The sequence below is a fragment of the Cricetulus griseus genome, chromosome 7, assembly GCF_003668045.3.
Source record: "Cricetulus griseus strain 17A/GY chromosome 7, alternate assembly CriGri-PICRH-1.0, whole genome shotgun sequence".
NCBI lineage: Eukaryota > Metazoa > Chordata > Mammalia > Rodentia > Cricetidae > Cricetulus > Cricetulus griseus.
Window position 1 is genome coordinate 127,366,927 of NC_048600.1, and position 22,353 is coordinate 127,389,279.

General features: G+C 50.1%; 2 protein-coding genes across 2 annotated transcripts in view; both read left to right on the forward strand.

Moving 5' to 3' along the window:
• Nucleotides 1–16,393, forward strand: part of Ttyh2 (tweety family member 2) — a 41,613-nt gene extending 25,220 nt beyond the window's left edge. Inside the window, exons 7-14 of the mRNA XM_027425760.2 lie at nt 4,692–4,761; nt 4,966–5,021; nt 5,699–5,791; nt 6,062–6,154; nt 7,413–7,555; nt 8,167–8,352; nt 9,100–9,178; nt 14,529–16,393. Coding sequence (XP_027281561.1) covers nt 4,692–4,761; nt 4,966–5,021; nt 5,699–5,791; nt 6,062–6,154; nt 7,413–7,555; nt 8,167–8,352; nt 9,100–9,178; nt 14,529–14,603 — 795 coding nt within the window. The 3' untranslated portion in view covers nt 14,604–16,393. The remainder of the gene's footprint in view (nt 1–4,691; nt 4,762–4,965; nt 5,022–5,698; nt 5,792–6,061; nt 6,155–7,412; nt 7,556–8,166; nt 8,353–9,099; nt 9,179–14,528) is intronic.
• A 4,199-nt stretch (nt 16,394–20,592) lies between these two features.
• Nucleotides 20,593–22,353, forward strand: part of Dnai2 (dynein axonemal intermediate chain 2) — a 34,797-nt gene continuing 33,036 nt past the window's right edge. The window contains exon 1 of the mRNA XM_027425758.2: nt 20,593–20,751. The gene's annotated coding sequence lies outside the window, so the exon portion shown is untranslated. The remainder of the gene's footprint in view (nt 20,752–22,353) is intronic.

Below are 22,353 nucleotides of genomic sequence, written 5' to 3' on the forward strand. Positions count from 1 at the left end.
GGGATTGTGGGTAGCCGGTCTGACCAAGACAGTCTCATCTGTCCTGTCCTGTTCAAAGACCCCAGACAGGCTAGCTAAGGGCTCAGTCCCTTACCCCCCATCCCAGAGTCTTAGAACTAAAGAGGTTTGGATCACTTTGACCTGGCTCAGACAGGAAGGGGTTTACCCAAAGTTACAGGGTTTTGGGGACAGAGCCAAGACAAGATACATTGCTTGTTTGGGCATGCAGAGAACGCTTGGGTGGACAGGGAGCTTCTGTGTAAATGTGAAGAGCTAACCTGGTGGAAGCTAGGTGGGTTCCTTTACCTTCCCCCAGATATCAGGTACATAGATGGTGGCGTCTCCCACCTTCTGTCCCTGCAGCCCTGTTGCCCTTACACTTACACATGCTCTGAAACACATGTGCTTCTGAATGCAATGCCTCAAATGTTACGGGAAAGTTAGGGACTTCCTATATGAGAATATGTTTTTAAAAAATCGTTGATCTTGGAGCTGAGCTGCCTGAGCGCTCATTCACTCAGCTGGTGGGGTTGCAGTGTGCCTTGGGCTGCAAACTCGGGGGACAGGCATGACGTTCCCAGTTGACAGTCACTCAGTGGAAGGCAGCTTGTAGGCAGAGCATCATGACCTGGTGTGAATCACTAGTGTTAGGTGCTCGCTCTGTGTGTGTATGTTGCTGCATGCCTGTGTGAGCATACAACTGCACACGTGCTGGGGAAGACACACTTTACTAGGAGATTTACTAGGGAACCACTCTGATTTGAGGGCTGTAAGTCACCCCTGTGGTCTGTTCCTGCTCTGCCTTACCCACATCACACCTTGCCTGGTGTCCCTGGGGCTGGCTGGGAACTCTGGTCTTGGGCACTTTGTCTGTCATTGCCACAAGATAAATGGTCCCTGGTGCCACCTTGCTCTGCCACTCTTGATAGAGACTTACTCAGAAGTGCTGAGGAGCCAGTTCTGGTGACACAAGTCTATGGCCCTGGCTACTCTGGAGACCGAGGCAGGATTGTAAATTAAAGGACCGTGTGAGCTACAGAATGCATTGGAGTCTGGCCCGGGCAACTTAGTAAGGCAGGTCTTCCAAAGGGGCTGGGAGGCTGTGGGGCTGGAGAGATGGCTCAACAGCTGAAAGCACCTGCTGCTGCTCTGGCAGAGGACCCAGGTTCCATTCCTAGCACCCATGGTGGCTTGCAACCACCCATAACTCCAGTTCCAGAGGATTCCATACCCTTTTCTGACTTCTGGGCAGGACACCAGACACACTTGGTACACATGTACGAACATACACACACATGCGTGCGCTCACGAGCACACACACACACACACACACACACACACACACTACTCATACACATAAAATAAATCTAAATGGGTGGGGACTGGAAACATAGCTCAGTGGCAGAACACTTGCCTAGTAAGAAGCTGTAGGTTTGAGCTCTAGTGCAATAGCAGGGGATAAGGAGGGCTGGGGACACTCAGTAAGGTGCTAGCCTACGCAAACCACACCTTGGGTTCGATCCTCAGCACTGCATAACTGGCCATTTGTTATCCCAGCACTTGAGGGGTTAAAGGCAGGGATTTGTAAGTTTAAGACCGTTTTGAGTTACACGAGATCCTGTCTCAAAACCAACCAAACCTAAAGGAAGTGGGTATTTCTCACCCCCCCTTTCTGTGCTGCAACCACACACCAAGGACTGGTGCGGAGAAGACAGCACTGGAGCCCAGGCTGTGCTCAAGACATCCTGGCAGCCTTTGGAGCCGGGAGGTTGTAAACATATGGGGAGGGGCTCCACTGCCCAGAGTGATGGGGACAGCTGCCTGGCTGGCAGCCTCTGCTCCAGATACAAATGCAGGCATAGGGAAGCTTTCCCTGCTGAGCCTATGGGGCTGAGTCCCCTTTCTGGCAGCCTCTGCCATTTGAAGAAGCAGTAGCACCCGGCTTGCCACCGTGAGCTGCCCTTGGGAGCTGGCTCCCTCCCAGCAGGGGTTTCTCCTATCGAGCATCTTGCCCGTTCAAGGAACCCACAGGCCCCTTTATCTGCAGCCGGGTGCCATGGAATGCCAGGGAGCTGGGAGCCATGCCATTTCCCTAATTCCTTTAGTTAGGCCCTTGTTCAGGAGAGGCGGCTGTGAGGGCACTGAATGGGCCTTTGACAGAGCTGATGCTGCAGTGGCATTTTAATAGGAAAAGGGGTAAGGAGGAGCTGCAGGGGGGGGGCACCAGCTGTCAAGGGGTCATTGTGCAGAGCTTTTGTGTTCCTCCACTGCCACCCTGCCCTCTGGGGCCTCTTTTGAGGGTAGTGGGGCCAGGGTCACACCGTCACCCTTCCCCCAACCTACCCACCAGGCAGGACATCCACAGGACAAAGTATGGACACAGATAGTTACAGGGCATGCTGCGTGGAGGGCAGATAGGGACTGGGGAGCCAAGCTCAGAGCCTCCAGACCTGTGGCCCTAGGCCCTCGCCGCTGGCCCTGCTGGCCATTCCCATGTAGTCGGCAATGAGCCACAAACAGACTTCAGGTGCCGGGGGCTCTTTGGGCAGACAAGAGGCAATGCCCAGAAGGAAGAGAGCAGGAGTTGGTGAGGAGTCTCCATGGGTGGTTTGGCTGCAGCAAAGGTAACAGAAGACTCCCAGAGCATGCAGGCCTGAGGGGCAGTAGGCCCACCTCCTGGGTCAGAGGCAGGAGCATAGCTGTTAGAACCCCCAGTCTTAGCCGTATCATCCCTTCATCCCTTCCCAGCAGTAGAACCTCTGGAAAGTTACTGAAGTTCTCCATCCCTCCGTTTTCTCCTGTGTAAAATAGGAGAATGATAGTACCCGGTGCCTCAGATGGCACACAGCGATGTGGAGTAGCCATCTTGGCTTCTAACACAGTCCTCACCCTGTGAGGGTCACGGGGATGACGCTTTCAGATACTTGGGAACTTCCTGCAAGCTCAGCCATCACCTGGGCCAGCTCACCTGGGCTAGCCAATGGCAGCTTCTCCCAACCATTTTACTTACACTAGGGGCCCTCTTCCTGCCATCCTGTCCCTCGTGCCCTTCATTCTGTGCGCCATTGAATGAGTACTGGATGGACACATGCCTGCATACACACCTGTATGCCTATGCACACACATGCGTGTATCACCGTCATTGCTAGATTTGGCTTCTCACAGTAAGCCATGTACCCCCACGATATCTTAACCCACTTTCCCAGGCCTGACCTACTCAGAGATGGAAGAGAAGCCTCAGCATGGGTGATGCCTCATTAAGGTGTTCCTAGCTCCCCCCCTTTGGGTCCCAGTCTTCTTGAGGTGTGACTCAAAGCCAGCGGCCTTACTCCATTTTCCAAGGCCTCTCTCCAGCAACCCCAGCCTGGCTCCCCATCTCTGCTAATCCAACCAAGGGGTGAGGGCGCACCACCGGGCCTGCTGGCGCTGCAGCTCTAACTGATAATAATAGGCTCGGTGATTTATTATGTATGTTGGTGGTTTGTATATAAAACCATTCTCCGCAGTCTTGAGTGCATGTGGGTGATGGCGTATGTCGGGGAGGGGGGTGGTCATGTTTGTGTGGGGGAGGAGATAAATGTCGGGTACTCAGGAGAACTTTTGAATCTAGAGAAGCTTATTGCTCCCCAGTGCCCCCCCCCCATGTTCTACTCCCAATCCCAAAACTCAAACACATGCCCCTGACAAGTACCAGTCCTCAGTCCTAAAGTTGTGCCTGTATCTAGTAAGTGCTCAAAACCTGAATATTGATTCAGTGGGTGAGGGGTGACGCTGCACATGGAGAGAGTCCCTCTCATGATGCAGGACCACCTGAAGGAGTTCCGGGCACAGGAGTCATGCATCAGAGAACTGGATAGCTCCTTAGTACTGGGCGTGGGAGCAAGAGTTTGCCCCAGTTGCTCTGAAAGATGGAGTGCCTCTTTTTTCCAGTCCTCCATTGCACCCCATATCAATTCTAGGCTTGGAACATGGCATCCTCCAGCCACTTCTCTGTCATACAGTCACCCTGACCTTACTGGTCATGTCCCAACCCCAATCCTCTTCCACTGACTCCCTGCTGGTCTCAGCAATGGAATCATGGCCCCCAAGGCCCCAAGATGAACTTCCTCCTAGTCTTACCCTTTAGATGGCAAGTCAGAGCCAGGCATAGAATGGATGACTTTAATCCCAGCACTCAGAAGGCAGAGGGCAAGCAGATCTCCTTAAGTTCAAAGCCATCCTGATCTACATAGTAAACTCCAGGACAACCAGAGCTGCATAGTTAGGTCCTGTTCTGTTTTGTTAAAAAAAAAAAAAAACAAAAAAAGGCGACCTTTTATAGGTTGACCACCAGAGTGTGCAGAGCTTGGCAATGGCAAGAATACAGTGGAGAAGAGCTTTAAGCCCAAGAGCAAAGGAAGACCACTCCAGACTCACACCTGCCCCTGGATTAGTAGTCCTTTGTGAGGTGAATAGTGTCTACACAATAGGTGAGACTACTCAGGCACAAAAAAGAATAAGTCACTTGTCCAAGGTGACAGTAGGAAAGGACAGGGCCAGGACTCAAAGCCGATAATCTGGCTCCCAGCCTCTTTTCTGCCCTGGACTGAGTTAGAGGTCAAAGTGACCGGGCAGCTGGAGCCGGGCTCACTCCTCCCAGTGCCGAGGGTCTGTCTGACCGTCCTCTACCCACTCCTGTCTCCATGACTCAGGGCACCAGTGACTTCTGCGTGGCTCCTGACATCTACATCTTGAACAACACACGGAGCCAGCTCAGCTCAGGTAATGCCCTTTGGGGGCCTCTGTCCCCTAGAGCCATCCCCCAAGCTCAGGCTAAGCCTATGTGATCTGACTTCCTACACTTTACCTCTTCCTGTGGTCACCAAGCAGTCTCTGTTCCCCAGACTTGGCTTTCTCTGGAACACTGAGCAAGCTGAGGGTCTGGTTTCCTGTGAGCTTCCTGACGCCGATGCTCTTGCTTTGCAGAGGTGACCCGCTACTACCTGCATTGCAGCCAGAGTCTAAGCAGCCCCTTCCAGCAGGTACAGCCCCCAAGCATAACCCCACCCTTCCCACAGCCCCTCCTCACTCCCCTCTCCCTGGACTCTGAGCCCCACCGTGTGCCAGGATGGTGGATGGATGGGCATCGCTTCACTGTGGTCCCTCTCTCAGCCATTCTCTGAAGGGGCTTTGCCCTCGGATACTGGATTCTATACGTTTCTCCAATGCTCACAAATGTGCACCTCCCTGGAGCGCTGGTTACTCTGCTAGTGCTGTGCCTGGTGGGGATGGGTCCCAAGGTTCTGCTTTTCTCACAAGCTCCATGGCAAGTTCCATGTAGTCTGAGGACCACATCTGAGTAGCGAGAAGCAAGAGGACCGTGGAGCTCTTAAAAAGCCAGAGGAGAGGGATGTGGGGAAAGATGTCTTTCTGGCAGGGAGGAACATAATCATGCCGTAGTGGTTGGGTTGACCAGATGGCTCGAGATCCGAATGCTGGGGAGCAGTTTCCTTCTGTGAGTTAAGGTCCAGTGTTCCAGAACCAGTGGAATCCAATCCTTATGCCTGTCCCCTGAATCCAGAGTCCAAGAAGCCCCTTACAGTGGGTCCAGCCTGCCCCTCCTATGTATTTGCCTGATGGTGATGGGGCTACAGGAGGACACGCCTCCTAGTAGCTGTGGGAATGGATTCTCATGGGAGGCTGTGGTCTCTCCACCCAGTCGTTGACCGCCTTCCAGCGCTCACTGACCACCATGCAGATCCAAGTCGTAGGCCTGCTGCAGTTTGCCGTGCCCCTCTTCCCTACAGCAGAGGTAAGGGACCTGCGTTCACGGCAGCTGTGTTGGGAGGAGGGGAGCCCTGGTTGAACCCCACCCCTGCCCACCCTGTCCTCTGCCACACTCCTACTTGTATCCCCGCCAGGTTTGGGTGAGCATTCTGCCAGCAATGCACCCTTCACTCCCTGTGGCTCAGCCCTTTCCTCTTTACCCAAAGGCCTCTTTGCACAGCTACTCCTTGTCCTCTTGTATGCACGCCCTCCCCAGCTGCTCACCCTGCCTTCTCTTTCCCTCCTCCTACTTCAGAAAGACCTTCTTGGCATCCAGATTCTGCTAAACTCCTCTGAGACCAGCCTGCACCAGCTGACTGCCATGTTGGATTGCCGAGGACTGCACAAGGTACTAGGTGACTGACCATGGAGGGTGTGGGGTACACCAGCAGGGCACATTCTCCCAGAGAGAAGCCAGCAAAGACCTAGGAAAAGGACTATCTGGACTCCCTTCAAGCCCAGGAATGAGGCTGAAGCCAAACAGTGGGAAGCGGAAAGAGGTATCTAGCTTCTTGATTCTCTCTGACTGCAGGAGAGCACCCCATGAAAGGAACTTACGATAGGAACCTAGAAAGGCTAGGCAGGATAGTTTTAGAACAGTGGAAGACTCTTGACCTAAATGATTCATGTATAGCTACCCACTGCCTCGACTATAGGTGCAAAGCCGTGCACTTTTGCCACCTGTCAACCCATCCATCTCCTTGTCTTGCAAGTCAGCATTTCCATCTCATTGCCAGGATACAATATACCAGACATGCTGATGCATGCTTGTAGTCCCAGGACTTAGAGGCTGAGGCAGGAGGATCATGAATTTAAGACCATCTGGGCTATATAGTAAAGCCCTGTCTAACACACACACACACACACACACACACACAGACAGACAGACAGAGAGAGAGAGAGAGAGAAAGAGAGAGAGAGAGAGAGAGAGAGAGAGAGAGCCAGATATGGTAGCACACACCTTTAATACCCAGCGCTTGGAGGCATAAACAACAAGTGGATCTCTGTGAGTTCCAGGTCAGCTAGGGCTACGTAGAGAGATCCTGTCCAAAAAATACCAAAAACCTAACCTCACATAGATACAATAATGCAAGAGACACTGTGGTTATGTGAGTGCCTCACCCCCCAAGCAGTGAGCCAATGTATGTCAACATCTTCCATAACCTATATAGATTTAGAGTAAACACTCGTGCTATGGCCCATATATGCCCACACTCACACATACACACACACACACACACACACACACACACACACACACACCATATACACTTAGACATAAAATAATAAGCTTTTTTAAGTGAAAGAGTTATGTAATATGTTTCCAATTCTACAACTAGCCACCACCTCATCGGTCTTGTTTGAAGTCAGCCTCCAGTGTCTGGCACACAGTAGGAGGTCAGAAAATCCTTGTGAAGAAGTCTGTCCCAAGGAGTTGTCAGGTGGCTCTAAAGTGAGGACCCTAAATGGCAGTGGACTCAGCTTTGGGTGGGGAGCAACCAGAAGACAGTAGGCAAAGGCAGGAAGGAGAGGGGCTTCCGTGGAAGGGCTCAGATCGTAGGCTTTGCCACACACCCCTCTGCAATGACATGTCCCTATTTCCCCAGGACTACCTGGATGCCCTCACCGGTATCTGCTATGATGGCATTGAGGGCCTGCTATTCCTTGGTCTCTTCTCTATCCTGGCTGCTCTGGCTTTCTCCACCCTGACCTGTGCGGGGCCTCGGGCCTGGAAACACTTTATCAACAGGTAGGGTACCAGAAAGGAGGTGGCCTCCTGCAGCATGGAGGGTTTCTGCAGCGGGACACCAATGAGCTGGTCACCTGAGTCAATGCAGGGCAGCAGAGGGTCCGGCATTCTTGCCCCTGCAGGCTGGCTGGATTTCCCTGAGAATTAAAATAGACCCCTGCAAAAGTAACTGGGCCAAAGACGGTGACAACCCTCCTGGTGCTGTCCAGTATCCCTTGCTCTTCTTCCTAGGCAAGACTTTACAAGGTGACATGCTGAGAGAGGCCCCGGAAAATAGCAGGGAGGGTCAAAGATGTTAAGAAGGAATCTACAGGCTCCTTATGGAGAGAGGCAAAGACAAGATTTCAGGACCTCGGGGATGGACAAGATAGAGTGAGCGGGCCACCTCCCCACCGCCATGCAGCCAGTATGGAGGCTGCCTGGAAGAGGTGGACATGGAATTGGGGTCAGGTGGAGTAAGTTGTACCCCTGAGGATCATGCTTTTGTAGATGCTGAAGAAGATGTAAATGGCCCGAGAGTGCCCTAGGAAGAGAGATTGGGGAGCAGAATAGGACCCCATGGCCTGGAGCCTCACCCCTCATGGCTGACCAACTTCTACATCTTGTTCTAGGGACAGAGACTATGATGACATTGATGACGATGACCCTTTCAACCCCCAAGCTCGGCGCATCGCAGCCCACAACCCGATGAGGGGGCAGCTGCACAGTTTCTGCAGCTACAGCAGTGGCCTTGGCAGCCAGTGCAGCCTTCAGCCTCCCACCCAGACCATCTCCAATGCCCCTGTCTCCGAGTACATGTACGCACAGTAGGGCCCCAGTCTCCCACACCCAGGCTGGGAAGCATAGCCCTCCAGCCCTGGAGTGAGGTTAGGTTTATAGACCGAGTGTTTGGTCCCCAAAAACACATGTGGGAGGCATCAGAGGTCACGGGTTGCCTGATAGGGAGTATCTAGTCACCCCATCCATGCTGGAGAAAAGCACACTATAGGTGCAAAGCCGTGCACTTTTGCCACAAGTCCCCAAGTCAGCCCCAGGCCTGAGAAGCTGCATTTCCCCAAGTCTTGATGCTCCTGGCATCTGTTCCTTGTTAGCTGCCTCTTCTCTGGTTCCCCTGGAGCAGTGGTCTCAAGCTGTAGGATATCAGATATCCTGCATATCAGATATTTATATTACAACTCAAAACAGTAGCAAAATTGCAGTTGTGAAGCAGCAATGAGATGATTTTACTGTTGGGAGTCACCCAACATGAGGAACTGTGTTAAAGGCCTGCAGCGTTAGGAAGGTTGAGGACCTGCCCTATCGTGCTCTTTCCTTTTTATTTTTATTTTTTTTTAACTTATGAGGCAGTCTCACATTGTAGCCCTAGCTGTCCTCAAACCCCCCCTCCCAAGTGGTGGGATTAGAGGTGTGAGCCACCACACACAGCTCCTTCCTGGTCCTACCCACAATCCCTCCTTTCCACCTGCCACCACCTCCACCCTCAACTCCCAGGAACACAAGTTCATGCGCTCACTCACACCTGATCTCTCCTCTCGGCCCCACAGGAACCAGGCCATACTCTTTGGTGGGAACCCGCGATACGAGAATGTGCCACTCATCGGGAGAGGTTCCCCTCCGCCCACAGTAAGTATTCCTTCTGTGGCAGAGTCACTGCCCTGGTCCCTGTCAGGGACATAATCAAAAATAGAATCTGTCAACACAGTGTGTGATCCCCATTGAGACAGAAAAGAAGGCAACAGCTTTGCTATCAAATAGGTATTAAAGAGATTGCCACACATGTCACAGACTATCGGTTTATACCTAGACCATAAAGAAACAAAGCAATCTCACCCTGTTAGATGGTCTCCTGGGCACGGCCCATTGCACAACTGTCCTCGAGATAAATGGCCTCTGCCTTCAAGCAAAAGGGCCAGCGACAGCATTTGTCACACTGACCCATCATAAATCCCCCTGGTAGTTAGGGTAGCCATGCTTGGTTGGTCATTGTTTTTACTCAGAAGGAAAAGCAAATTTCTCATATCACATGACAGTCAAGGGGGCACCAACTTGGAGCTAGGCACTTGAGCTGTCACAGGGGATGGAGGGAGTGTCTTCTGTGGTAATGGCCTTTACATGGCCCTTGAGAAACTGCTCCTAGGGCTAGGGATATGGATCAGTTGGTAGAGTCCCTGTCTAGCATTCATGAAGCCTGGGCTTCAAACCCCAGCACCGGTGTAAAACTGGGTGTGGTGATTCAAGAAGTTCAAAGTCACACAGAGCAAGTTCTAGACCATCCTGAGATGTAGGAGATCTTACTGCAAAAGAAAAAAATGAAAAAGAATGCTATTTATATATCTATTTCTTTGTTCATTCATTCATTCATTTATTTTATGTGCTTGGGGTGTTTGTCTTTACCATGTACAGGCCTGGTACCGGTGGAGGCCAGAAGAGGGTATCAGATCCCTTGGGACTGGAGTTACAGATGATTTTAAACCACCACGTGGGTGCTGGGAACTGAACTCAGGTCCTCTGAAGAGCAGCAAATGCTCTTAACTGCTGAGCCATCTCTCCATCCTCTTATTATTATTTTTTTTGAGCAGGTTCTCATGTAGCCTGACCTCTTAACTCATGCCTCACTATGTAGCCAAGGTTGACCTTGAACTTCTGCCCCCCCTTGTTGTTGTTTTACTGTAGCCCCACTGGGGGCTTTTTAAAATGAATGCCTGACCTTAGGTTGGCTTATTTCTAGCCAGCTTTCCTTAAATTTTCTCAGACACCTTTTGTCTCTGGGTTTTTTCCTTTTCTTACTTCTGTAATCTTACTTTCACTCATACTCTGTGGCTGGCTGGTTGGCTGGCCCCTAGTGTCATCCTCCCCTTGTTCTCTTGCTGTCCTTCCTTCCCAGATTTCTCCTTCTATTTATTCTCTCTGCCTGCCAGCCCAGCCTATCCTTGCTCCTGACTCCCTATTGGCCGTTCAGCTCTTTATTAAGCCATCAGTTGTTTTAGACAGACACAGAAACACGGCTTCACAGAGTTAAACAAATGCAACGTAAACAAAAGTAGCACATCTTAAAATAATATTCTACAAACCCCCTGCACCCCCAAGAACAGGCTTCACAGACACGCCCCTCCCATGGTTTATGTAGTAGTGAGTTAGAGGCTGCACCTTTAAAATCCCACCTTGCCTTCTGCTAGTCAGCTTTCTCGTTCTTTCTATCTCCCTCCAGCTGCCAGGCCCCAGGGACACAGACTGACTTTATTATTAATCTAAGCCAAACATGATTTGGGAAAATCTGCTGCTGTGAAAAAGGAATTAATCACTATACTATGATTGTAAATGAAAGTGATTTTTAGGTTACCTTCTGTCTGAGACAATCAGGCCACTCTCCTTGTCCTTAGCTGACGTAAACAATAGCTGACCTTATTTGCAAGGCTGGAGGACAGAACAGCCCTCATTGCCTTGGCAAAAGGTGATTACCAACTGCCCTGTCTCAGCCAGCTCTGGGGGAAGATTCCCACCCTCTGCCCCTGCTAGGGACATCTGGAGAGATAGGTACTGATGCTGTTGTCCATGGAAACAGGCAGGATGAGGGTGTGGGCATCTGCCTTCGGGAAGGCAGCACAACTGGTGTCCTCCATCCCATGGATCGTGGCTGAGCACAAGCTCTGCCTCTGCCTCTGCCTCTGCCTCTGCCTCTCTGCCTCTGCCCCTGCCCTGCCCTGCCCCTGCCCCTGCCCCTGCCCCTGCCCCTGCCTCTGCCTCTGCCTCCCTCCAAAGAGTCATCAGAGTTAGAGCTTGAGTGAGAGGAAGCTAGGCCACCAGAGGCACAGCCTGTAAAGTGTCTTCCCCTTAGCTCTGTCTCCAGGGAATCTCTCTTGTGTTTCCAGACCTTTTCTAAACCCCCAACAAAAATAACTCAGGGTGATTGTGAAAATTCCTGAGTTCAAGATCTTCACTGGCTTTTTCTTTGATTCTAAGATACCAGTACTGTTGTAAGCCCTGAAAGGAGTAATATTGGTTACTAGGGACTAGAACTCCAGACCTCACACATGCTCTGTCTACCGACAAGCTATACCCCCAGAACCAAGAGATGGTTTTACAGACAACAAAGGACCAAGGAAAGCAGAAACAAGGAACAAAATTCTGGTTGGTCTTTTCAAAGTTCTCCGTCTTGTAAAGGAGATCCTTGTAATCCTTACCACTGGGTAAGGGTCAAAGCAGACAGAACCTCATGGCCACCTGCTTGAACCTGACCCATTTCAAGGAAACCTGCTGTTTCAGGGGGAGGGTCTCGTGCTTGTGTGCCCAGAGGAATCTTTTAAAAGGACCTGTGGAATCTGGGCTGGGACCCTGGCATTTGCATGTCTAGCCTATTCCCAGGCAAACCTGCTGGCCTGGGAGCCAAAGTGGAGAACCAACACTCTCAGGCTGCCTTGCTCAGCATTCCCAGTGCTCTGATGGATGGGATGGTCCTTTGTGTTGATGCTGGCCTGTGCATTGTGGGATGCTTATCTGGCTTCTGCTTGCTAGATGTCCACCATATCCCATCCCCAGTCCTGCCCCAGCTGTGACAACTGGACCGCCATTATGTGTGTGTATGTGTGTCTAACAGACAAGATCCCTCATGGAGTTGCACTTGGTTACCTGAAGGGCCTCATGCCCCTTTCTCCTCCTCATCCCACCCCAAGTGGCATGCTTCCTGCTGTGTGTGATCTAGACCTCAGAAATGTCCCTGGGGCCTGGAGACTCTGGTCCTGGGGTCAGCAGACCAGTAGCAATCGTGGGTGTTAAGAAATGAAAAATGTCTGGCTGGGCAGTGGTGGTGCACACCCACCTTTAGTCCCAGCACTTGGGAGGCAGAGGCAGGTGGATCTCTGAGTTTGAGGCCAGCCTGGTCTACAAAGCAGATGCCAGGGCTGTTACACAGAGAAACCTAAAACCCTGTCTTGAAAAACCACAGAAGGAAGGAAAGAAAGAAAGGAAGATGTAGAATCTTGGTGACACTTTTAAAAGTTTGGTTTTGGAGCCGGGTGTTGGTGGCACATGTCTTTAATCCCAGCACTCGGGAGGCAGAGGCAGGTGGATCTCTGAGTTCAAGGCCAGCCTGGTCTCCAGAGCGAGTGCCAGGATAGGCTCCAAAGCTACACAGAGAAACCCTGTCTCGAAAAACCAAAAAAAAAAAAAAAAGAAGTTTGGTTTTCTACTTTCTGTGTCCTACCTCAATACAGGGGGAAAAAATCTCGGTGGGTGTGGCCTGAGTATGGGGATTTTTAAAACTCCCTAGATATTTGAAGACTCTTAGAGAATTTTTTTTTTTTCCTTGAGACAGAGTTTCTCTGTGGCTTTGGAGGCTGTCCTGGTATTAGCTCTTGTAGACCAGGCTGGTCTCAAACTCCCAGAGATCCACCTGCCTCTGCCTCCCAAGTGTTGGGATTAAAGGCACACGCCACCACCACTCAGCTAGAGAAAGGGTCTTGCTGAATTATTTTAGGTCCATTTTTTCAAGTGGGGAGGCAGAGGCCCGGAGAGGTTGGAAGACCTTTGCTGTAGTCACTGGGAAGGTAAAATGTATAGATGAGGACTGTATGACGATTCAGTCAGTGAAGCTCATGCCTTGTGAGGACCTGAAGTCGCTCCTCCGGGATTATAAAAAGCATAAAAATTATTAGCATGTATACTTGCATTATAAAAAGCTAGGTGTGGTAGTCTGTACTGTAATCTCAGCACTGGAGAGGTGGAGATGGGTGAATGAATTCCTGGGGCTCACTGGCCAACCAACCTCACCTACTGGGCAAGCTTTAGGTTAATGAAAGACCTTGTTTCAAACAAAACAAAACAAGGTAGACGGCAGCTACACAATACGATACACACTTGGGATTTAGACCTGGCTTCCAGGATCTGTGGGTCTGCACCCCTCCGTCTTCCAGCTGCTAGCTAACTGCTCCAAACTGGCGAGCCTGATATAGTCCAGTACTACACCTTAGTGAGAAGTGAGAGAGCATCCTGGGTGTTGGGGTGGGAGAAGAAAGAGCCCTGCTCTGTGTGTGCACACTATGCTAGAGGCTAAATAAAGCCTGTGGCCCCGATGGATGTCAGACAGCAGGAATCAGTGGACATGAAGCTTCTCAAGCCACCCTGGTATTCCCCCAAGATACCTTATAACAAAAAACATTGTGTCTGGCTGCTGTCCCTGGCCAGGTTGTCATCCTCTGAGAAGTTCCTAGCACCTTTGCTGGCAGTTGTTCCCTCAGTGTCCATAGAGGACTGGCTCCAGGAATCCCAAGGATACCAAACTCCGAGGATACGCAAGCGCCTCATATAAAATGATGTTCTATTTTTCATGTAACCTGCACACACCTGGCTATATGTTCAGGATCACAGTCATGTTACTTATACTAACTAAGGCAATCTAACTTTGCAAATTGTTGCTTCATTGCCTCTGGGTGTGGTGACACACATAATCCCAGCTCTCTAGCTGAGACCAAAACATCCTTTTGAGTTGGAGTCTAGCCTGACTGCATAAAAAGTTCCGGGCTATCCTGGACTATAAAGTAAGACCCTGACTAAATAAATAAGTAGCAGAAGCAACACCAAAATAAGGGAAGAGAGAGAGAGAGAGAGAGAGAGAGAGAGAGAGAGAGAGAGAAAAGAAAAACAACAGCAACTGGGCGGTGGTGGCACATGCCTTTAATCTCAGCACTTGGGAGGCAGAGGCAGGCAGATCTCTGTGAGTTCGAGGCCAGCCTGGTCTACAAAGAGCTAGTTCCTGGACAGCCTCCAAAGCCACTGAGAAACCCTGCCTCGAAAAACACTTATACTTAGTACAGGTCTTTTTTTTTTTTTTTTTTTTTTTTTTTTTGTAGCTTTGATCCACAGTTGACTCTATGGGTATGGAACCAGTGTTCACAGAGGGGAAGGCCGGCTGTAGAGTGTCAGGTTAACCCAGTATCGAGCTGTGCCCTGTTCTGACTTTCCCTCTTCTCCTCCACAGTACTCTCCCAGCATGAGGGCCACCTACATGTCCGTGGCGGATGAGCACCTGAGACACTACGAGTTCCCATCCTAGCAACTTTCAGGGTACCTGCCTCCTCCTGCCAGCTTGGTTTTCAGCTGATGCAGGTCCAGCTGTGTTTCTATAACAGAAACTGAAAAGTTCCTGGACTGGGAAGGTCCTGTGGCTGCAGAGACACAGCTGGGACACCTGACCAAAGCCACAGGTGGCTTAGAGACCCATGACTCGACCAGCCTCTCTGGCCAAGCTCTCCATCCTAGAACTCCATCAGGACTCAGCTGCTGTCCCAGAACCAGCTACCTGGTTCAGCAACCCTAAGTCCCATCCTCAGCAGATGCGAAGTGGCAGTGAGGAGGGGGACCACCAGCCTAAGAGCTCTATTGTCTCAAGGCCCTGCCTCTTGTTGGCATGGTCCTAAGGCCAGGCCACACCTTCTAGTTACTCTGTCCTCGCTTCCTAGCAGGTGACAGTTGGAAGTGTTTAGGAAAACACGTGACCCAGGAACCATGTTCTGAGACCACACAGACTCTGCCTAGGATAGCATTAAGAGTACTTCCCAGGGGGCTTGGTGGCTGCAAGCCAGGCACAGCAGCATAGCAGCCTTGGGCAGGAGCATGGGAGAAAGCCTGTCACATTCTGCCTCTCTAACCTCCACCAGGCACGGGTCTCAGCTGTAGGTGGGGACAGTCTCAGGTATGAACAGATACTTGGAAAGCAGCTGAACTCTTGTTCCTGGTATTTTTTAAAGACATTTTGATGATCCAAAGACTCACAGGCACCTCCAAACAGGTTCAGGTCTTATACCTGTTTCTATACTTTCTCTCTCTCTTTCTCTCTCTCTCTCTCTCTCTCTCTCTCTCTCTCTCTCTCTCTCTCCTCCCCCCACCCTCTCTCATAAGCCATTTTACAGATCTGGAGGAGAGGCTGGGGAGTGGATTGTGGGGTGTTTTTTTGTTTGTTTGTTTTGCTGCAGTCTCATTATATAGCCCTGACTGGCCTTAGCCTAGATAGAACTCACAGAGATCCACCTGCCTCTGCCTTCAGAGTACTGGGATTAAAGGTGTGCCACCACACCAGTCCAGGAGCAGTTTTTTGGCTTTTCCGGACAGGGTTTCTCTGTGTATCCTTGGCTGTCCTGGAACTCCCTCTGTAGACCAGGCTGGCCTTGAATTCAGAAATCCACCTGCCTCTGCCTCCTGAGTGCTGGGATTAAAGGCATGCACCATCATACCCAGGCCATCTTTTTAAATAAAGATTGGTGAGACATCCTGTCCCAGGTGGCTGGAGAAGGATATCTAGGGCAATGTAAAGGAAGAGACATGGTAGCCAAGAAGACCAAGGAGCTTTCTCTATTCTGAAGAACTGCCATTTTCTGGCTAGGAGAAAATAATGACCCCTGTCCTGCCAGCTGAGGGACCAGGTTAGGCTATTTGGTGCTTCCAACCTCCTGCCAATCCAGAGTACAGAACACACTGAAGCCCCCATGGCCTTGCACACCTAAGCAGGGCCTGTGATAGTGTATGACAGGGTTGTTTCTATCTCAGAAGCCTCATCATCATCACACTGACAGCTCCCAGCCAAACCACCAGGCGCCGGCCTCACTGTGTCTCCTATAACCCGTGAATACTGTGAGCCATCTTTCTGCATCTGTGTGCTGTGCAAATCTTGGGCTGACCTCAAGGCACTGCTTCTAATGTCCCTCTGCAGCAGCTGAAGGACTTTTTAACGCATGTACATTAAACTAAAACTCCTCTCGGTTCTACAGGAGTCGGGTGGGCAAACTTCTGCTTGATACATTTCACCCTCACCTGAGCCAAGAAATAAACCAGGTCTCTTAAGATGTGCAGTTGACTGGGTCACTTACTCCCTAAGTTTTAGGGACTATCGAGTGGTACATGTCCCTTCCACGGAGGTTATGGAGGGACGGACTACAAGAGGCTCCAATCAGAGGTGAGAGGGGGGCTGTGAGGGGCCGGATAGACGGCTCAACAGGCTGTTCCAGAGGATCTGAGTTTGGTTCTCAACGCCCACGTCAAGCCGTTCACAACTACTGTAGTTCCATTTCCAGGAGATCCACTGCCCCCCTTCTGATCTTCCAGGATAACCACATGTGTATGGCATACACACAGAGAGACATATATACACCTATTTAAAAGCAAATCTTGGGGCTGTAGAGATGGTTCAGTAGTTAAGAGCACTGGTTGCTTCTGCTGAGGACCTGGGCTTGCTTCCCAGCACCCACATGACAACTCATGATCAGACACCCCAGCTCCATAGGATCTGACCCTCTTCCGGTCTCCATGGGCTCTCACACATAGGATGCACATACACAGGTCTTGTAGCCTTGGTTGACCTGGAACTCACTGTGTAGACCAGGCTGGCTTAGAACTCATTGCCATCTGCCTGTCTCTGCCTCCCAAGTGCTGGGACTAAAAGTTGTTCACCACTATGCTCAACATAAACACATTTTTCTTTTCTTTTCTTTTTTTTTTGGAGACAGAGTTTCTCTATGTAGCTCTGGCTGTATTAGAACTCACTCTGTAGAGCAGGCTGGCCATGGTGACTTCTGCCTCCCTAATGGTGGGACTAAAGGTATGCACCACTACACCTAGCTATAAAATCTTTTTTTTTAAAAAAAAAGAAAAAAGAGGGGGCTATGAGTGAATACTTCAGGTCATAGGTGCCTGTGACCTTCACCTATTTTCTGTTTTGTTCTTGTTTTTTGTTTGGTGGTGGTGGTGGTGATGGTAGGGGTGGCAATGGTGTGTGTGTGTGTGTGTGTGTGTGTTATGCACAGAGGTCAAAGGACAATGGCTCTTCTGCTTATACCGCCCCCATCTTAATCCCTTGTGATGGGGTCTCTCACTAGGCTGGCAGGCAGAAATTCTCCTGTCTCCCCCACTGCAGCACTGAGGTTACAGGAATGTGCCCTGTCACACCCAGCTTTTTAGGTGAGGGCTGGGGGTTTGAACTCAGGTCCTCATGTGTACACAACAAAAGCTCTTATCAGGGAGGTACATCCCTAACCTCTGCCTGTAGCTCCTCTTACAGAATCAGGGAAAGGCCCCATTTCTACTCTGGGCTTTCTCCAAAGTTCTCTCTGAAGGTCATCCATCACTCATCAGGCTGCTAATAGTAAGGAGCCTTTATTAAGTGTTTACTGGGAGCCAGCAATTCTCCCTGGGATTGGTGTTAATTTTTCATTGACTCTCAGAGTAAATATATAAAACTAGTGTTTTTACAGGTGCATCAAGGCTCAGAACCTTTTGGACTGAGGACAGACCCAGGGTGTCTCACACAGAGCTGGGTGCCTCTAGGTGGGGATGGGACGGGGCAGTGGTCAGGCAGGAGTTGCCCAGGCTGCTTCTCCACCTGCAATTCATGGGTCCATGTTGTCCTCCTGAGCACCTCATCTTCACAGGCTGCTTCTGGGGGTAGGGACAACTGAACACAAAGTCTCTGGGGCAGCCACCCCACCCCACTCCTTCCCCAGTTCCTGCTGGCAGCAGCACTGGTTCTGGTGCTTCCCCACAGGCTGCTCACACCCATGTGGAGCTGAGCTCCAGGACTTTCAGAACATCATGGAGCTCCTGGGTAAGCTACTGTATCCCCTGGGAGTGCTCGAGGGGAGAAGCTGAGCACCATTTGCAGATGACCTCAGCGGCTCAGAGGTGGACACGTGCTCTTGTGGCTTTTCCTGTTCTCTGCCTGCCCAGGGAACCCACAGCCTTGGGGAGATGAGTAAGAACAATGTGGGAAACTCCCATAACTAATTTGATTTTTGTGAAAACTGTGGCTCAGCACCCAGGTGATGTGGGCCGAGGGGACTTTTATGGTCTTGGCAACCTAGATGAAACTTGAGTTGCAAAAGGCCTGTAAGAAGTAGGAAGGGATGGTGGTGGCACACGCCTTTAATCCCAGAATTTGGGAGGTAAAGGCAGGTGGATCTCTGTGAGTTCGAGGTCAGCCTGGTCTACAAAACTACACAGAGAAACTCTGTCTCAAATAAACTAATAATAATAATAATAATAATAATAATAATAATAATAATAAGTTGTGGTCTGTGCCTACTAACGGAAGAGCTACTGTTTTCCACATGTGGAAAAAAGGTTGTTTTTGGGCTGGAGAGATGGCTCAGAGGGTAAGAGCACTGGCTGTTCTTCCAAAGGTCCTGAGTTCAATTCCCAGCAACCACATGATGGCAGACAATCATCCATAATGAGGTCTGGTGCCCTCTTCTGGCCTGAAGGATACATGCAGACAGAACAATGTATATATGATAAATAAAGTAATTAAAAAAAAAAAAAAAGAAGTAGGAAGGTGGGGATTGGAGAAATGGCTCCATCTCTCTTCTGCTCAATGAAAATGGAGTTCATCTGGCTGTTCTACCAGAAGACATGAGTTCAATTCCCAGCACCCACATGGCGGATCACAACTGTCTGTAACTCTGGTTCCAGGAGATCTGACGCCCTTTTCTGGGCACTGCATGCATACAGTGCACATACAGAAGTAACAATCAGTACACCCGTACACGTAAAGCTCAAAACTCTAGTTCTCTTACAAAAAAAAAAGAAAAAAAATTAGGACAGTGACTCAGTGCACAAGCCCAAGGGTGGGCAGATCAACACTGCGTCAGCTCTCTTCCGTGAGGAAGAAACACACTCACTGCATGCCAAGGGAAAGTGGTGTGGCGTTGAGAGGTCACGTGCCGCTGACCACCACTGGGCTCATCTGACTGCGTCTGGCGGTGACAGACCTGGAAAGAGCCCCTGGAAGAAGAGGACTGCTTAGCCTGCCTCCCGGGGGGGGGGGGGAGAAGCAGGGCTCCATGGAGGCCCTCAGTGAGGGCAGGCTTCCCCGGGAACTGCTTCAGATGTCCCCCACAACCTCCAGTGCTTCAGACTGAAGCTAGGGCCTTGCCCATGCTAGGTGGCCACTCTACCACGGAGCTAAACTCCCAGCTCAGCATTACCTCCTATCTCCATACAGTGTGCAAGAGGCCAGCCGTGTTCATTGCCCAACACACTCAGACAACTGTCCTTAGCAGCCCCCATGAGAACTTGTGCCCCCTAACCCACAAAGCCTGATGGTCCCTTACTTTTTCTGAATTTGAGGGCAGCAGAGGTGTCTGTGAAGTCATGGTCACAGTCCTGGGATGGAGTTTACCAATTATCATGTAACAGAACCAGATCTGATTGCTTGGATATGGGTTAGCTTTTGTGGGCAAGACTCTCATGAGCTTGTACTTCCTGTTTTAGTTTGCTGTGTGTGTGAGTGTGAGTGTTTTGTTTGGTGGTTTTGATTTGAGATGAGGTTTCACTATATAGCCCTGGCTAACCTGGAACTCACCATGTAGACCAAGCTAGTCTGGAAATCAGAAATCTGTCTGCCTCTACCACAGGAGTGCTGGAATCAAAGGGCACCCGACTTGGTCTAGTTTGTGCTGTTTGTTTTGAGACAGTCTCATATGGCCCAGGCTGGCCTCAAACTTAGTAAGGGTGACCTTGAATTTCTGTTTCTCTGACCTCCACCTCAGAAGCGTAGAAGTCATGTCTTCACTCGATTTTAAAATTAGAAAAACAAAACAATTCAACAAAAAAGGGTGAAAGCAGAAGGTTATGGGGAGTAGATATGATAGTACATTTTATACATGCATGCATATATGTATCCATGTATTATATATGCATGCATGTATTATGTATGTATGCATGTATTATGTATGTATGCATGTATTATGTATGTATGTATAATGAAAGCCCTTACCCTGTACTATTAAATACCCTAGTAAAAAAATCACTAACTAATCTTTCTGTAGAGGAGTTCTAAGGTCTGGTGTGGATCTTGTACTCACAGCACTTAGGAGGTAGAGACAGGAGGATCAGAAGTTCAAAGCTAGCCTGAGTTACATGAGACCCGGTCTTAAAAAAAAAAAAAAAAAAAAAAAAAAAAAAGAGAACTGGGGGAGGAAATAAAGCCAGTGGTGTAATGGACTAGAGACCTGCTGGAGTTTGTCCAGGGTGGGGGCTGATTTAAGCAAAGAATTACACTGTGATTGGGTGGAAATCTGAGAAGCTGAGGGGAAAAAAATACCCAGGACCTTATGAACACTCCTAATTATATGACCTCATGCTGGCCTCCCATGGTGGTTGAGCTGGACCTGCCAAGAGCTTAAGAGCTAAGAGCCAGCGAGCCAGGGAGCGAGGTAACCCTTTCCTGTATCGGTTGGCTTCACACAGGCCTGAGTGAGGGTAGGATAGGGTAGGATAGGGTAGGGTAGGGTAGGGTAGGGTAGGGTAGGGTAGGGTAGGGTGGTGAGGGGAGCCAGGGATAACATCATTGTCATAATAAAAATGACTGCTGGTTTCCTTTCCAATCCGCCCTTTTTTTTTTTTTTTTTTTTTTTTTTCTTATCTACACCGCACTCCCACTTCCCTAGCCATGTGTCATCACAGAGGCCCCAGCTTGCAACCCCAGCCAGCCACATTGCTCCATCTGGGAACAGATGAGCTTGCTACTCTGGTTCACGTCGTGCCCCACCCCCACCCTGGGAGTAACTCCCCACTCCTTCCCCCGCAACTCAACTCAAAACCATTTTCTAGGGCCCAGTTCCAGCCCCATAACCCACATCTTGGTGACTCACTCTTTGCCTGGCTTCATCCAAATCTCCAGTGCCCACGCCTGGCCTCAGGTTCACCCCGTTCTCTGCAGCCTGTAGCCGCAAGCACAGTGCTGGCAGTGGCTGTGTCTGATCACATATCTGCCCATTACCCCGAAGAACTGTCACGGTCCTCCTGAAGATGAGGGAAGTTAAGTCCCAGAAATGGAAACTAAGGCTGGGGGTGTAGTTCACTGGTAGCCCTCTAGCCTATCAGACGCAAGGCCCTCTTCAGTACCAGTCAGTGTTCAATAGCTGTGAAAAGACACCATGACCTAGGCAACTCTTATACAAGAAAATTTAATTGAGGGTTGGCTTATAGTTTCAGAGGGTTGGTCCATAATCGTCATGTCAGGAAACATGGTGGCATGTCGGCAGGCATGATGCTGGAGAAGTAGCTGGGAGCTACATCCTCACCCATAGGCAGCAGGAAGAGACAGACACTGGGCCTGGTGGGGCTTTTGTAACCTCCAAGCTCTTCTCCTCCCCCCCCACTCCCCCCTCGACACACCTCCTCCAGCAATGCCCACCTCCCAATCTTTTCCAGACAGCTTGCCCAACTGGGGACTAAGCATGCATATCTAGATACCTGTGGGGACCAATCTCATTCAAGCCATCACAAGGTAGGGAGAGGGACTTGCTAGAAATTATGTGATAAATAAATGACCAAGCTAGGGTCCCCAGCTCCAAATGCTCCTAGGGTCTTCTGGGAAGCTCTATGAGATTCTGAGGTTTTCTTCCTGTCTCAAAAAATCAAAAAAAAAAATTTAAAAAAAGAATCACTGTGTGTGTGTGTGTGTGTGTGTGTGTGTGTGTGTGTGTGTGTGTGCTGATGTGCCATACGTAACACAAGTATGGAAGTCAGAGGACAGCTTGGGGAAGTCAGCTCTCTCCCTCACCATGTGAGTCAGGGGCTCAAACCCAGGTCATCAGAAGCGGTGACAATCCCTTTTCCCCACTGAGCCATCTCACCAGTCCTAGATGTAGGACTAAACCTCCCTTCTTTAATTTTTAGTTACTGATCATTATTATTGTGGGTGAGCACCTTAGCAGGTGTAGGTCAGACGACAACTTTGTGTAATCTATTCTTTTTCCACTTTTACATGGGTTCTAGGATTTGAACTCACGTTTGTCAGGTTTGTGAGGCAA